General features: G+C 34.7%; 2 protein-coding genes across 4 annotated transcripts; both read left to right on the top strand.

The window, feature by feature from the left end:
* Positions 1-72: 72 nt before the first annotated feature.
* Positions 73-5,971, top strand: LOC109192404 (RNA pseudouridine synthase 5). Of its 3 annotated transcripts, none has more exons than XM_019343029.1 (15): positions 73-250; positions 316-373; positions 457-484; positions 565-611; positions 706-796; positions 1,020-1,185; positions 1,276-1,363; positions 1,493-1,577; positions 1,813-1,888; positions 1,979-2,046; positions 2,687-2,756; positions 3,055-3,133; positions 5,181-5,274; positions 5,507-5,571; positions 5,933-5,971. In XM_019343029.1, the coding sequence occupies exons 1-14, from the start codon at positions 115-117 to the stop codon at positions 5,561-5,563; spliced, it is 1,143 nt and encodes a 380-aa protein (XP_019198574.1). In that variant the 5' UTR covers positions 73-114; the 3' UTR covers positions 5,564-5,571; positions 5,933-5,971. The 3 variants fall into 3 exon arrangements, with proteins under 3 accessions (XP_019198574.1, XP_019198573.1, XP_019198572.1); XM_019343028.1 differs by lacking the exon at positions 5,933-5,971 and adding an exon at positions 5,686-5,902; XM_019343027.1 differs by lacking the exon at positions 5,933-5,971 and having other exon boundaries at positions 5,507-5,902.
* Positions 5,972-8,843: 2,872 nt separating this feature from the next.
* On the top strand, positions 8,844-12,618 carry LOC109192401 (serine carboxypeptidase-like 26). Its single transcript, XM_019343024.1, has 9 exons — positions 8,844-9,347; positions 9,434-9,529; positions 9,641-9,733; positions 10,519-10,604; positions 10,704-10,973; positions 11,426-11,553; positions 11,648-11,743; positions 12,049-12,154; positions 12,254-12,618. Exons 1-9 carry the CDS (start codon positions 8,969-8,971, stop codon positions 12,419-12,421), a joined length of 1,422 nt encoding a protein of 473 aa, XP_019198569.1. The 5' UTR covers positions 8,844-8,968; the 3' UTR covers positions 12,422-12,618.
* The last annotated feature ends 1,370 nt before the right edge of the window (positions 12,619-13,988 follow it).

Below are 13,988 nucleotides of genomic sequence, written 5' to 3'. Positions count from 1 at the left end.
AAGAAAGAATGGTAGATAAAAAAATGTAAAATCTATAAAATATTTATTTTCACTATAGAACGGTGAAAATAATAAATTATCAAATTTGCCCCGTCGGAATCACAGTAGAAGAAGATGTCGTCGAGCAAAGCAGAGAATTCAGCGCCGTCAACGGCGGCAGCTACGCCTACACGGCGAACGTTCGGGGAGCCGTGGCCTGAATTCAACGACGGTTTAACTTACCATGACCTCGTCCGCCCCTCTGATGCAGGTCTCTCTCCTCCCTCTCCCCCTGTATTATGTATGCAAAACTATTTTAATTATTCAAATTTATAGGTCTTACATTGATCGAGTTCTACTCCAGAAAGTACAAGAATTCAGCTCCCTTACAGGGGTAATTTTATCAAGCTTTCATTTAAAAAAAGAAAATTTTTGTATGTTGTGCCTTTTAAATACATAGACTAACAGTTTCAGCAGTTGGTTGCAGAGAATTCAAAATAAACAGGTTAGTGGCTCCAGGAAATGCTTAAGTGGAGAGTTTATAATGTGACTGAATGAGATGAGTGTGCTTTGCAATCTCTCCAGATAACAATTGATGGTAGAGTTGTTAGCAATCCAGATGCGAGCCTCAGGTTATCGAGTGAAATATATTATCATGCATTTGGCTATATGTTGTGGGAGGGAAATTAATAAATACCTGCTAATAAGTTTGTAAATTTGCTGCAGTCCTGGTGCACAACTTGTATATCACCGTCTTCCTTGGAAGGAGCCCAATGCACCTTATGTGTTGGAAGTTCTATTTGAAGATGATGATATGGTAAATTCACTTGAATTTTAGTTGTTTTTGTTTTTATTATTATTATTATTTTTAACTGGCATTGTTGTTTCTTCTTCAGTTCTTCTTCTTTTTCATAAATTTATTTTCCATGGTAGTGACATACAGTTTTGAGTTTATGATTCTCATTTCTATGCTATACTTGCTCAGTTGCTCTACTATTTTCCAGAGCCAGATAAATGTGAATTTACTTGGATGTTTTCAGATTGCTCTGAACAAGCCATCTGGTTTGCAAGTTCTACCAGGAGGTTTATTCCAGCAGCGGACTGTCTTGACACAACTTCAATGGCGTGCAAGCAAGTTGTCCTCTTTATCATCTTCTGGAGAATCGCATCCTGTTCCAGTTCACCGTTTAGGACGGGGTACATCAGGTATGTCATGAGTGAAATATTAGAGTTCAGCATCATTTAGGAAATTATCATTTTAAAAAGTGTTGAAATTCTCGTCCTTTGATATTGTAGGGATATTACTTTGTGCAAAAACAAAGCTTGCAAAATCTCGCCTTTCTGCATATTTTGCTGATGGAACTTCGATTGTTCAAGAAAAAAGGTACAAGTCAAACATTCTATTTGGTTATAGACTTATAGTACAGTACATTGCACTACGCAACAGAATATGCGTGAATTTACAGTATTATTATTTGTCATATAATAGAATACCTGAACTTCATATCTACAGATATTCCAATCTTGAAGTAATGAGAGTGAGAAAGATTATAAAGATATATCGGGCCCTTGTAAGTGGGGTAATAAATGAGGATGAGGTATATAAATGCACTGTTTCCTCCCTCCCCACTATGCTGCTATTCCAACATCATATTCTCTCTCTTTGCAGATCTGTTTTTCTTTTCCTTCTATTCTTCTATCCCCCTTGTTTCCCAGCATGCTCCCTATATGCTTGTCTGCAGCCTCAATTCCTCAACATTCTTTTTATTAAGCACTTCATTTTCCTTTTTACATGATGAAGTCATGCAAACTAAAAATTATTTTGCATCATAGCTTGTAATCGAGCAACCAATTGGGATGGTCCGATATCCTGGAGTTGCCAAAGGGTTATATGTTGCTTCTCCTTCAGGTTTCCAATATAGCCTTACCATTTTCTTTATTCTATAGAATCTATAGTGCCTTAAGTTGATCTGCTTTCCTATTCAATTTCCTTTTTCAGGGAAACCGGCCTTGAGTAATGTTCGTGTTCTTGAGAGACAGGTGGAGAAAAATTGCACATTGGTAGAGGTATTTCATTCAAATACCCAATGGATATCTTTAGGATCCTGTTTCAACACACACACAAAAGAGGGATCAAAGGATGCTTTTTTTATTGGAAGGGGTTGTTAATTCAGTATAACAATTTGGAATGCTGATGCAATCAGTATACTAAATGGTTTTGAATCCGATGTTATTTGACCTTTCCACTTAATATGTGCTCCAAATTACATGGGAAATTAAGTACATATGGCTGCGGAAGCCATTTTAATTAATAAAGATCCTTGGCTATATATTCATGCCAGATGGTTTTTAGTGGATGTTTGTCATCTTAAAAGAGAATTTGATCTAGGTTGACTGGAACAATGTGCTGAGGAAAGTAAAGGAAAATACAAAATGAATGGAAAGAAATGCAAAAGGGCCAAATAGCTTAAAGCTGTGAAAATTTAAATACATATGTAAGGGATTGTGCTCTTAAAGATACTTAACATTTGTGCTATTAATATGAATTAGCAAATAATGCATACCTAATGAGAAGGACATTACAAAGTTTTTACTGAGGCAGTGCTATGTTATTTCTTTGACTGGATATGGAACTTCAGGAGGGAGATAGGAGCAGTTGGCGTCTTTATATGTAATTTCTTTTCCTTTTTCTTGTATTCTTTGACAGGTTGAAATTCAATCTGGCAGGCCACACCAAATTCGCATCCATCTTTCTTTCATTGGGCATCCACTTATAGGTAAACCACCTTCTCCTAATTGTTTGTCTAACATTCCTTTTGGGACTCCAATTCTGTTTTATGTGGGGTTCATATTTAACTCTACTTTTGACCCTCTTATTTTAATTTGGGTGCCAGTACTATCGGCTCGTTACCTTGTTATGTGCAAATTGCACCTTAATAAATTACTATCTGCTAACTTGCAACATCTTGATTTTGTTCCTGTGATAGAATTTTTTGTTCTTAATATTGTGCTTAATTGAATGCAGCTTAGTATAGTTCATTGCTTATTTTCTGGATGTGATTCTTGGTGCTTCAGGTGATCCTCTTTACATTGATGGGGGACAACCAATGTGCTTTGATCCCGACCTCATTGATGAAAGTTTTGCTCAAGATGGGTATGCTGATTTTCTCTCTTTCTAGTTTTCTTCCATTCTGATTTCAGTATTCCCAGAACCCCGTTATAAAGTGCATTTCGTGTTACTTTCTTTACCACAGTTCTAAATGTCTAGACGCAGTTTGTCAAATTGTAGTTGATCAGTGTGTTTCTAAAGTAGGGGAATGAAAAAACAGGTATTTGTGTCAAAGTCCAAGAATCAATAAATTATAAGATTCTAATATTGATGAAAAAGGATAAAAGGATGTTAACTTATCAAACAAAATATAACTTATGCTAGACATTGCAGATGTTATCTACTCTTTTTTCCCATCCTGGCTATTTATTCTCATGGAAATGTGTCCCAGTTATAGCTAACGTCCAGCTAGTCATTCATCCATTTCATATCATCTTATCATTATTTGGAAGGTGTGATATATATATATATATATATATATATATATATATATATATCTTTATCTTCTTTATATATATATATATATTATATTATATTATATATAATAAAGCAGAATCTAACCACAAAATTTCCCTCCAAAGTGTGAATGCATTTTGATAAAAACAAGATTAGCAAGTATGAATGCATTTATTGTGTGGGTAGGTGTATTTATACATATTTTTTTGAAGTTATTATGTGTATTTATATTTTATAAATTATATTTTATTATTATAGCTCTCTCTCTCTCTCTCTCTCTCTATATATATATATATATATATATATATATATATATATATATATATATATATATATATATATATATTAAAGCTTAATGAAGTATGGAAAAAAGTTTATTATGTTCAAATTTATTGGTAAAGTTTTATATTTAATATAATTTGTGTATATATTCATTTAAACATCAATTATAATTAATTTGACTCCACATATATAAAGAGGAGAAATTAGATATAAAATAAATATAGTTCTTACATAAATAATCTTTTTCAAATAAATAAGTTTTTGGTGGAGATTTTCGACAAATATCGCCTGTTATTTTATTTACAAGTTTTATTTAAATACGTTAGTTATATAATTAAAGTAGTTTTTTCAAATTCAAATAATAATACAAGTAACAATGAACTTTAAAATCAACATAATAATAGCATAATTAAACTTTTAAAAATATTAAATATTACATTGTATAGTTATACTTACATTTTTAATCAAACTAATTCTGAGCTCAAGAATTCAAGTATGTTTCTCTGTTTCCACAACCATTACTTTCTTTGCTAATTCATAGGATGTAAAAAGTTTAATTGATAAATTTGTTAAATTAATAATAGTTCGTGCATCGCACGGGACAATTACTAGTATATATATATATATATATATATATATATATATATATATATATATATATATATATATATATATATATAGAAGAACGCTCATATGTGGTCATGTCATTAGGTGTGGCGGTGTGGTCGTATCTGTGTCGTTGAATTCAGTTTAATCTAACGGCAGTGGTAATTTTGAGGATTTTCGCACATTTTGGTAAGTGGGGGTGTTATGGTAATTACAGTGGCCATTTATAGCGGGCGGGTTCCAGAATACACCAACAGTGTTGACAACATGCACCAATAGTGTAATAAAATACACCACAGTGAACACACCAATGGTGTATTCCCGTGTTATGGTAATTACAGTGGCCATTTATAGCGGTTGGGTTCCAGAATACACTATTAGTGTTGACAACATGCACCAATAGTGTAATAAAATATACAACAATGTGATTTTCCCTATTTCGGTGCTTTATGACGAGTTTACCCTTGCAGTTCGCTGGGTAGGAGAATGTGCGCAAAAATACTGGAAGAATCTTGATTAATATGATTCATTGGATCTATCTAATCTAATGACCTATAATTGACCATATGACCACACCTAACAACATGACCACATGTATATATATATATATATATATATATATATATATATATATATATATATATATTAATTAGTAGTTCCATTCTGTTTGTACTCTGTAGTACTAGTATGGATGCGCTCATTTGGTGCTTTTGATGCCAAATGTCAATTGCTTTGCTTTTGTGCATAGTGGGTACCGGAGACCAGAGAATCCTGTTCCCGGAGACTGTGGATACAACTTACATGCACACAAGCTGGCTCTTCCTCACCCTATCACAGACGAGGTGAGTTTAACAATCTGGTTCACATGCAAGTATGTCAAAAATCGAAACATGATTTGTTGAGAGCCATGATCAACTGTTACATGCATATGTTAGTGTCCTTCACTGCACACAGAGGGGTAACAATTAACAAACAGTATTGCAACTAGAGACTTGCTATTGCATTTAAAAGTGGCTATTAAACTTCTGCTAAAAGGTGAACTAGTAAAACTCTTCTGTTTTCTTGAAACTGCAGCTAATAGCAATCAACGCCCCGCTCCCATCTATCCTCAAGGCAAGTCAAGAGTGCTAAAAATGAAGGTATTCTTTTTCTCGTTGCCATTGCCATGCTCGCCATTCTTTCATAGATAAGCGTTTGGCCGACTTCCCACCATTCTAAGGATGATCCAAAGAGTTCTTGAACTCCCTTTGCAGGGAAGGGAGCAACCCTCTCATTATCCAGCATGACCCATCTCAATGGCTTGCTGCTGACATCTTTGTATTGATGAAGACTAAAAATGTTAACCGTGTTTCTCGTTAGACGATCTCACATAAGACTAATTTTGTGATAAAAAATCAATGATTTGTTATCTTACATGTACAATCATCATTTGAAGTGGTAATCTAATCTGACCTGCTACCATTCTAACCATTATAATTTCATTCCTTTCACAAAATGCAGTCCAAGAACAAGTATCTATCAAGTAGCAATCGTTATGCTGTGGAACTGGACACGATTCTATGTTCATAACTATTGAACTATATGTTCATAATTATAAAGTTATATATTCATAATTTTTGAACTTCACATTCATATGAACTCTATGTTCATTATTATAAAGCTATATATTCATAATTTTTGAACTTCATATTCACAATTATTGAATCTCTATATCCATAATTACAGAACTATATGTTCATAATTATGTTCTCAACTCTATGTTCATAATTATAGAACTAAATGTTCATAATTTTTGAACTATATATTCATAATTATGAAAAGTTTTGGAACCGTATTCACCTTACAAGGTGGATGTGGTTCCACAGCATAATTTGCCATCAACAATTGTTATATCATGGACCATAGTTTATATTGCATTGTGAATCTTGATTAAAAAAATTATGTGCCTACAGTTAACACATTATGTACATGCAGTTAACAATTTTTGTACCTGTAAATAAATTGAAGGCACGTCACATTGACACATAACATGATAACTACAGACACAAACTATTAACTACAGTTACAGAATTTGTTAACTGCAAACACATAAGATGTTAACTTAACATCTTGTGTTTGCAGTTAACAATTTGTGTCTGTAATTATCATGTTATGTGTCTATAATTATCATGTTATGTGTTTTTAATTTATTTATATGTATAGAAATTATTATTGCAGGTGATGAAAATTGCAAGTACAAAATTTGAAATTTATTTTTAAATTGAAATTTACAATGCAAGATGGCAAATTATATCATGCATCACGGTGCATGATTAATCATGCACCGTGCGTCTTTTTTTTTTTTTAAGTGAAAATAAACCGTGTTTGTTTTTCGCCGTTTCGCACCCTTTTGCAAAAAGTAACCCTGTTCTTCAGTGTCATTTTGTACACACTGCAGTTTCAGTTCAACACAACTACAGTTTTATTTCGATAAAACTATAGTTTCATTCGATATTTATAGACTCAAATATGTGAAAATGTTATTTAATTTTATTTTATATACACTATAGTTTCATTAAAACACAACTACATGATCATTTTGATATAATTACAGTTTCATTCTACAATATACACTCAAATATGTGAAATGTTATTCAGTTTCATTTTATATACATTGCAGTTTCATTTCACTATAACTACAGTATCATTTTGATATAACTGCAGTATCGGTTTAGATATACTGTAGTATCAATTGGTGTTTAATACACCAAACAAGCGGACTCCGTTAATTATAACGGCGGACCGTTTCTTTACTTAAAGAAACTACGCCGTTTTTTTATCGCGGTGCACATGCACCACGGTCTATGATATAACGACTCATGCAAGATAGATCTTGTCCATGATATAATTTGTCAATATTTATTCAGAGAACTGGGCATTAAATTCATGATAATATATCGATTTTTTAATTTGATGTGGACGATATAATTTGCCGTCTGCAAGTCTGCCACCACCTATTAAATAACTAGGACCACTTTTATAGACAAGTGAACTGGTCCTGATCCAAGTCATATCATAAGGGTGCTTTATTTGTTTATGAGTAAATACCAGCGAAGGTTCTCTGACTTTGGGGTACTGTCACTTTTAATTCTCAATTTTTAAATTAATCATTCTTAGTCCTTTTACTTTTTGTTTCTAGCTATCTATGGTCATTCTGTTAAACTTGACCATCTAATCCCATTTTCTCAAGGATAATTCAATTATTTCATAATTAATTTATTAATTATTATGTTTGTTGAGTCTTACTGAGATATCCCGAAGTTATTTTGGCAAAACCTTCGTACCAGCTTTTGTACGCCATTTTGATTCACGAACTAGTTTTGTACACATTCATAGTAGGGGAAACTATTGTTTGACTATTCTGATGTGGAAATTAAGCATAATAATTAATAAGTTAATTATGAAAAGATTGAATTATCTTTTAGAAAACAGCATTAGATGGTCAAGTTTAACAAAAGGACCATAAATGACTAGAAACAAAAAGTAAGAGGACTAAAAATTGTTAATTTAAAAATTGAGGACTAAAATTAACAGTATCACCAAAGTCAGAGGACCTCCGCCGGTATTTACTCTTTATTTATTCATTGTGTAAAATTAAATTGTATTAAAGAAAATTATATGAAACAGGCTTAATTAAGAAGATGTTAATAAGAATTAAACTTATGATCATTTAAATATAAAAATTATTTTTGACACAGTTGATCACTTCTTCCATAGCTAATAATATAATAATCTCTTGGTGGCAAAATAATTGCAAGACATGGATAATTAATTTTGATTTAATCTCTTTATAATTTAATTTATTACTCCGTATAATATTTAATTTATGATGTGTTTTAGTTTAAAGAATGTTTTATAATAATATAATATTTTCGAGAATCTCACGTAATTTAAAAATGTAAGAGGATGTGATTCTCATAAATGCTATTAAAAATGAACTATAAATGAAGTTTGAAAATCTTACATGAAATGTGTTACGTGTTCATTTTTAGTAATATTATAGATTAGTTGCAAGTATATAATCTCTTAACTACATGTTGATAAAATCAATATATTAAATTTATAATACAAACTTGTTAATTTTTAACCAAATACAGAGTATATTTTTTGGAACTATATCATACTCATAATCAAATACTTTAGAAAAGAAGAAAAGAATATGTAATCAACTATCAACTAATTTATCAAATATATTTTTTTAATTAACTAATGTTATCAACTAGTCAAATTCATCAACCCAATCAGTTATTACAAAACACTCCAAAATACATTATTCTTTCCAAAATCAATTATGCCACGAGTATTGGAGGACCACAACGTTGATTGAGATCGAATGATTTATGTACAAAGACGCTATATATTCGCTCGTGTTTCATGTGCGCTAAAAAAAACTGGGTCTAAATTCTGTTGTTTCGGTGTTGTCTGAGAAAGAAAAAGAGATAGGGTGTTGTCTGAGAAAGAAAGAAAGGGAGAGAGAGGGAGAGAGAGAGATATTCAATGAGGCGGCCATTGCAGTCACTGTTGCCGGCAGTACTATGCTGGGCATTTCTTGTTCTGGGTTGTTGTAATTCCTCCAAAACAACTTCAGATCAAGAGAGAGATAGGATAACGTATTTGCCCGGGCAGCCACTCAACGCCGAGTTCAGTCAGTTCTCCGGTTACGTGACCGTGAATGAGACCGCCGGGAGGGCACTGTTTTACTGGCTGACTGAGTCGCCGGCGAGTCAAAACCCCGTGGAAAAGCCACTCATTTTGTGGCTGAATGGAGGGCCTGGCTGCTCCTCTGTAGGCTATGGAGCTGCTGAAGAGATTGGCCCATTTCACATCAACCCTGACGGCAAAACTCTTTACCTTAATCCTTATTCTTGGAATAACGGTAACTGTCAATTCGACATTTATATATTATATGCTCAACTGGTATTTATGTTGTTTCTAACATTTGTGTAATATGTGTGTTGTTAGTGGCGAATTTGCTGTTTCTTGATTCACCGGCTGGTGTTGGTTACTCCTACTCAAATACAACCTCGGATTTGAAAACTGCAGGCGACAACAGAACAGGTAAATAGAGGTTTTTGTTGGGTGGTTTTGGGCATGAAATGCTTCAGATTTGCTTGCCATCATTGGGTTAGTTCTAATTTGCTTGACTTAATTGGAACTGTAATTATGTAGCTGAAGATGCATACACATTTCTTGTCAAGTGGTTTGAGAGGTTTCCTCAATACAACCACAGAGATTTCTACATCATGGGAGAAAGTTATGCAGGTAATAAACATTTACACTTTCTTTTTTAGTGATAAACCCTAAGTGTAGTGAATAGTAGAAGGGAAAAGGGTTGATGGATATATTAAGAGAAGAAACTCAGGCCAAACCGACCCGAGGCGGTCGCGGTGCGATAAGAGGGAACTTAGGCGTCCCCAGTTGGGGTCGAGGTAGATCCCGCGTCGGCCTCAGTTGGGGTCGACCTCGGTTGGGGTTGGCCTTGGTGTCGGCCTCGGTTGGGGTCGACCTCGGCGTCGGCCTCGGTTAGGATCGGCCTTGGCGTCGGCCTCGGTTGTGGTCGACCTCGGCGTCGGCTTCGGTTGGGGTCGACCTCGGCGTCGGCCTCGGTTGGGGTTGGCCTCGGTGTCAGCCTCGGACTAGGTCGACCCCGGTTGAGGTCGACCTTGGCCAGACGGAGTAGCCCATTGGGACCGTCACGTGGGTAGGCCGTCCTGGGCCTTGAGCGTGCCTCGTGACTCGGTCAATCGGGATCCAACTGCCCACCCTATTCTCATGGGGCGGTTGGGAGGATTATCTAGTATAAGAAGACATCTCATTGTCTTGTTAGGACATCTACTTCTTGGTTTTACTATTACACTTCACCTTGTACCCCTTCTACAAACATTATCAATACAAAGTTGTCCCCGCGACACACATTCAACGCCTTTTCTTATCCCTTATTTATCGAGTTTAGTAATTCGGGTCTACCCCGGATTAATTAAATCCATCAAGGGTAAAATACACTCCGAACTTTATACTAAAAGTCAATTGTGTGTTAATCCTGTCAGGGCATTATGTTCCACAGTTATCTCAGCTCGTGTACGAAAGAAACAAAGGAATCGAGAACCCCATCATTAACTTCAAGGGCTTCATGGTATGGTATTCATTATTCATTAACCCCCACCTGCAACCTTTCATTCATCCAGTCTAAGCAGTCTGCAACTAATGTTGTTAACCATGATGTTCTTTTAAGGTGGGGAATGCAGTTATTGACGATTACCATGACTACATTGGCACATTTGAGTATTGGTGGACTCATGGCCTCATCTCAGATTCTACATACGAGGTGCTAAACAAATATTGTGATCCGTATTCAGCTGAACATCCTCCGATTGAATGTGAGGGAGCTCTGGCACTTGCAGAAGAGGAGCAGGGAGATATTGATGCTTATAGTATATACACTCCTGTCTGCACTAAAACTTCTTCATCTTCATCTCCTCGGTTCAAACTAAGGGGTCACTATGTGAGTAATTCTTGTCTCTTAAAACTTTCATGGCTGGAAATCTCGCGTTGTTTCGGTAAAATAAAGTCACTTTTTGGATTAGAAAATGTTTTGTCACTATTTTCAATCACCAATAGAAAGTGATTGAAAATTTTGACTATACCAGCCAAGTTGGTCAGACTATTGGCTTGATAACCACACCATGTTCTACTTCCAGTGGGGGTGGCTTATTAACATTCTTGGTTTGAGCGGGTCAACTATGGGCAATCAGGCTGGTTTACCTGTTTGTGGTCATTTGTTGGCTAGGGGCCAGGAAAAGCAAACTTTGGGTTTTGAAAATTTGAGAAAACCTTAAATTTGTATCCAATTTTTTGGTGGGTGAAAATAGTGAATAGAAAAAGGCAAGTTTTCTAGCCATGCTTTTTGAAGATGATCAAATTATCTAACATTCACTGATTTTCTTGAAATGGTAGCCATGGATGTCCAGAGCATATGATCCATGCACTGCCAACTATGCACAAGTTTACTTCAATCTACCGGAAGTGCAGAAGGCATTTCATGCCAATGTGACTGGAATCCCCTATCCTTGGGATACATGCAAGTGAGTAATTTAGAAGATCTATCAGAACATGAAAATTTCCAGTCCTATCCTATGTGATGTCTCTGCTAACTGGATTAAGCTAATCACCTTGCAGTTATGATGTTAATGGCAACTGGGGAGATGCTCCTGTGTCAATGCTGCCTATTTATCAAGAACTCATCGATGCTGGTCTCAGGATATGGGTGTTCAGGTATTTACCACTGCACCCTCGCCCGCTTTTTGTACTTACTGACTATCTAATCACGACTAAATGGCCAAGGACCTTGTGGTCTAGTGTCACCAAGTTGCTCTCCCATATGGGAGGTTGTGGGTTTAAGCCTCAGTGGAGGCCAGAAAATAGTTATGAGCAGATACTACAATGTAACAGAGTCAGTGGAATGACGTTATCCCCGTTTTTGCAGTGGGGATAAGCCTCAGTGGAGGCTAGAAAATAGTTATAAATAGATACTGCATTGTAATAGAGTCAGTAGAATGACGTTATCCCCGTTTTTGCAGTGGGGATACCGATTCAGTGGTTCCACTAACTGCATCCCGGCGTTCCATTAACGCATTGAAGCTTCCAACCAAGAAAAACTGGTACCCTTGGTATGACAATGGAAAGGTTAGTCTGTTATCCAGATTTGGGAGTAACTCTAATGTCATTCTTATTCGTTTTGTATTGGATTTATACTATTTTTTTTTGGTTTGTTGTGTGTAATAGGTTGGTGGGTGGAGCCAAATATATGAAGGGTTGAGCCTTGTGAGTATACTGGGAGCAGGGCATGAGGTGCCATTAACAAGGCCTCAACATGCTTTGACTCTGATCAAATCATATCTGGAGAACAAGCCAATGCCAACTTTGTCAGAAACTCTCAAGTCTAGTTATTAAAGAATTGAGAATTGAAGGTGTTCAACATATATAATATAATGTATAAATAAATGTGCTGTCCAATCCAACTATCAACTAAACTTTTAGTTGAGATGTTTTAATTTGGCATCAGAGCATCTCTTGTAAAAGTTGCGATTGAAATAATAAGTTGTATTTTAAAATAAAATAAAATAAAAAATGGTACCGAAATTGCCACATAAGATTGAAATTGGGCTAATTGCAGGGAAGATTATCCTCTAATAAGCATTGAATGTCATCTTAAGTGAAATTAGGGAGGCTAAAATAAGGAAATTACGGTTTTGTTTTTTACGTGTGAGAATCAATTAGCGCAATCGTCATGACTTTTGAATTTTACCCTCAATGTTATCTATTCACACTTCACACAAGAAAAGCTAATGATGGATTACAATTTGAAATGATTGAATACTTAGGACTAACTTTGGTGCTTTCAAAAAAAAAAAAGACTAACTTTGGTAACTTTAAAAGTCAATGAAAAATTAATGATAGTTAGAAGATTAAATCGGATATTAATTCTTAACAAAAAATTCATTTGACTATTATCTCTAAATACTAGTTTTTTACGCGCATTGCGCGATTGGGATAATGCCTAATGTTTTTTTTTTAAATAAGTACTTTAAAGTATATTAAGAATTTGCGTATTTAAATAGGTAATTCTTCTCCCAAAGGTTGAGTCCCCAACCCCAAGGGCCCCCCACACTCCGACCCGACAGAGCATTGTGGGAAGTTGTAAATCATGGTGACTCAATGGTTCAGCAGACAGGACCAAATGCCGGTGCGAACAAGGAATCTGCCCACTTTGGACATAATTCCCGCACTGTCGCCGCCGAGGTTCAAACCTTGGTCTCTTCTCCTAAATACTGCCCACTAAACCATTGAGCTAAGCCCGTGCGGGTTAAATAGGTAATTCTAAGTTTACAAATGCAAGATGATATAGTCAAGATTGATTATAATTGTCAATAAAATAATTGTATAATTATGGTTGAAACCAAATACGGGACATAAGGGAGAACAAATAAAATTAGGGCATAAAATATTAAATATATACTAATATTGTTTGAGGAGATTTCGACATTAGGATCTGTGGTTAAGTTCTATTAAGACTTTAATGGTGTAATTATAATTCTATATTAGACGTTAATATTAGAATTAGACTAACAGTGAATTAACTGTATTTAACGAAAAAGTTAAATGGATAATCATATAATTAAGGATGAATTAGAAAAACTTTTAAAAAAATTAAAACCTGAACAATTTGAACCACTCATTTGATTTAATAATTTTGCGGTCATTTTTTCTACCCAATGTTAATAATTAAATAAATTCGTTGGTCAAATCCGCTAATATAATCCGCTAACTGCGGATTGTCAAACAAGGACATTGCAAGGTAGTTCTCACTTCAATTTGTTGTGTGATTTGAATACTCTCTTTGTCACAAAATCTCTAAAGTAGTTAATATGATTGGCTTTATTAATTATATTTTTTTTAATTTTTTCATGGTATTAATAAAATACTTGGTAAATAAATATATAGCATTATTTTGTATTAT

The sequence above is a fragment of the Ipomoea nil genome, unplaced genomic scaffold (assembly GCF_001879475.1).
Source record: "Ipomoea nil cultivar Tokyo-kokei standard unplaced genomic scaffold, Asagao_1.1 scaffold1770, whole genome shotgun sequence".
NCBI lineage: Eukaryota > Viridiplantae > Streptophyta > Magnoliopsida > Solanales > Convolvulaceae > Ipomoea > Ipomoea nil.
Note: the sequence above shows the minus strand (reverse complement) of the source record. Positions and strands in the feature narration are given on the sequence as shown.

Coding starts and splice junctions, on each gene's coding strand:
- LOC109192401 (XM_019343024.1), top strand. CDS start 8,969: ATGAGGCGGCCATTGCAGTCACTGTTGCCGGCAGTACTATGCTGGGCA. Junction 9,348..9,433: donor TCCTTATTCTTGGAATAACG/GTAACTGTCAAT, acceptor GTGTGTTGTTAG/TGGCGAATTTGCTGTTTCTT. Junction 11,554..11,647: donor TATCCTTGGGATACATGCAA/GTGAGTAATTTA, acceptor ATCACCTTGCAG/TTATGATGTTAATGGCAACT.
- LOC109192404 (XM_019343029.1), top strand. CDS start 115: ATGTCGTCGAGCAAAGCAGAGAATTCAGCGCCGTCAACGGCGGCAGCT. Junction 797..1,019: donor TATTTGAAGATGATGATATG/GTAAATTCACTT, acceptor GGATGTTTTCAG/ATTGCTCTGAACAAGCCATC. Junction 1,578..1,812: donor GGGTAATAAATGAGGATGAG/GTATATAAATGC, acceptor TTTGCATCATAG/CTTGTAATCGAGCAACCAAT.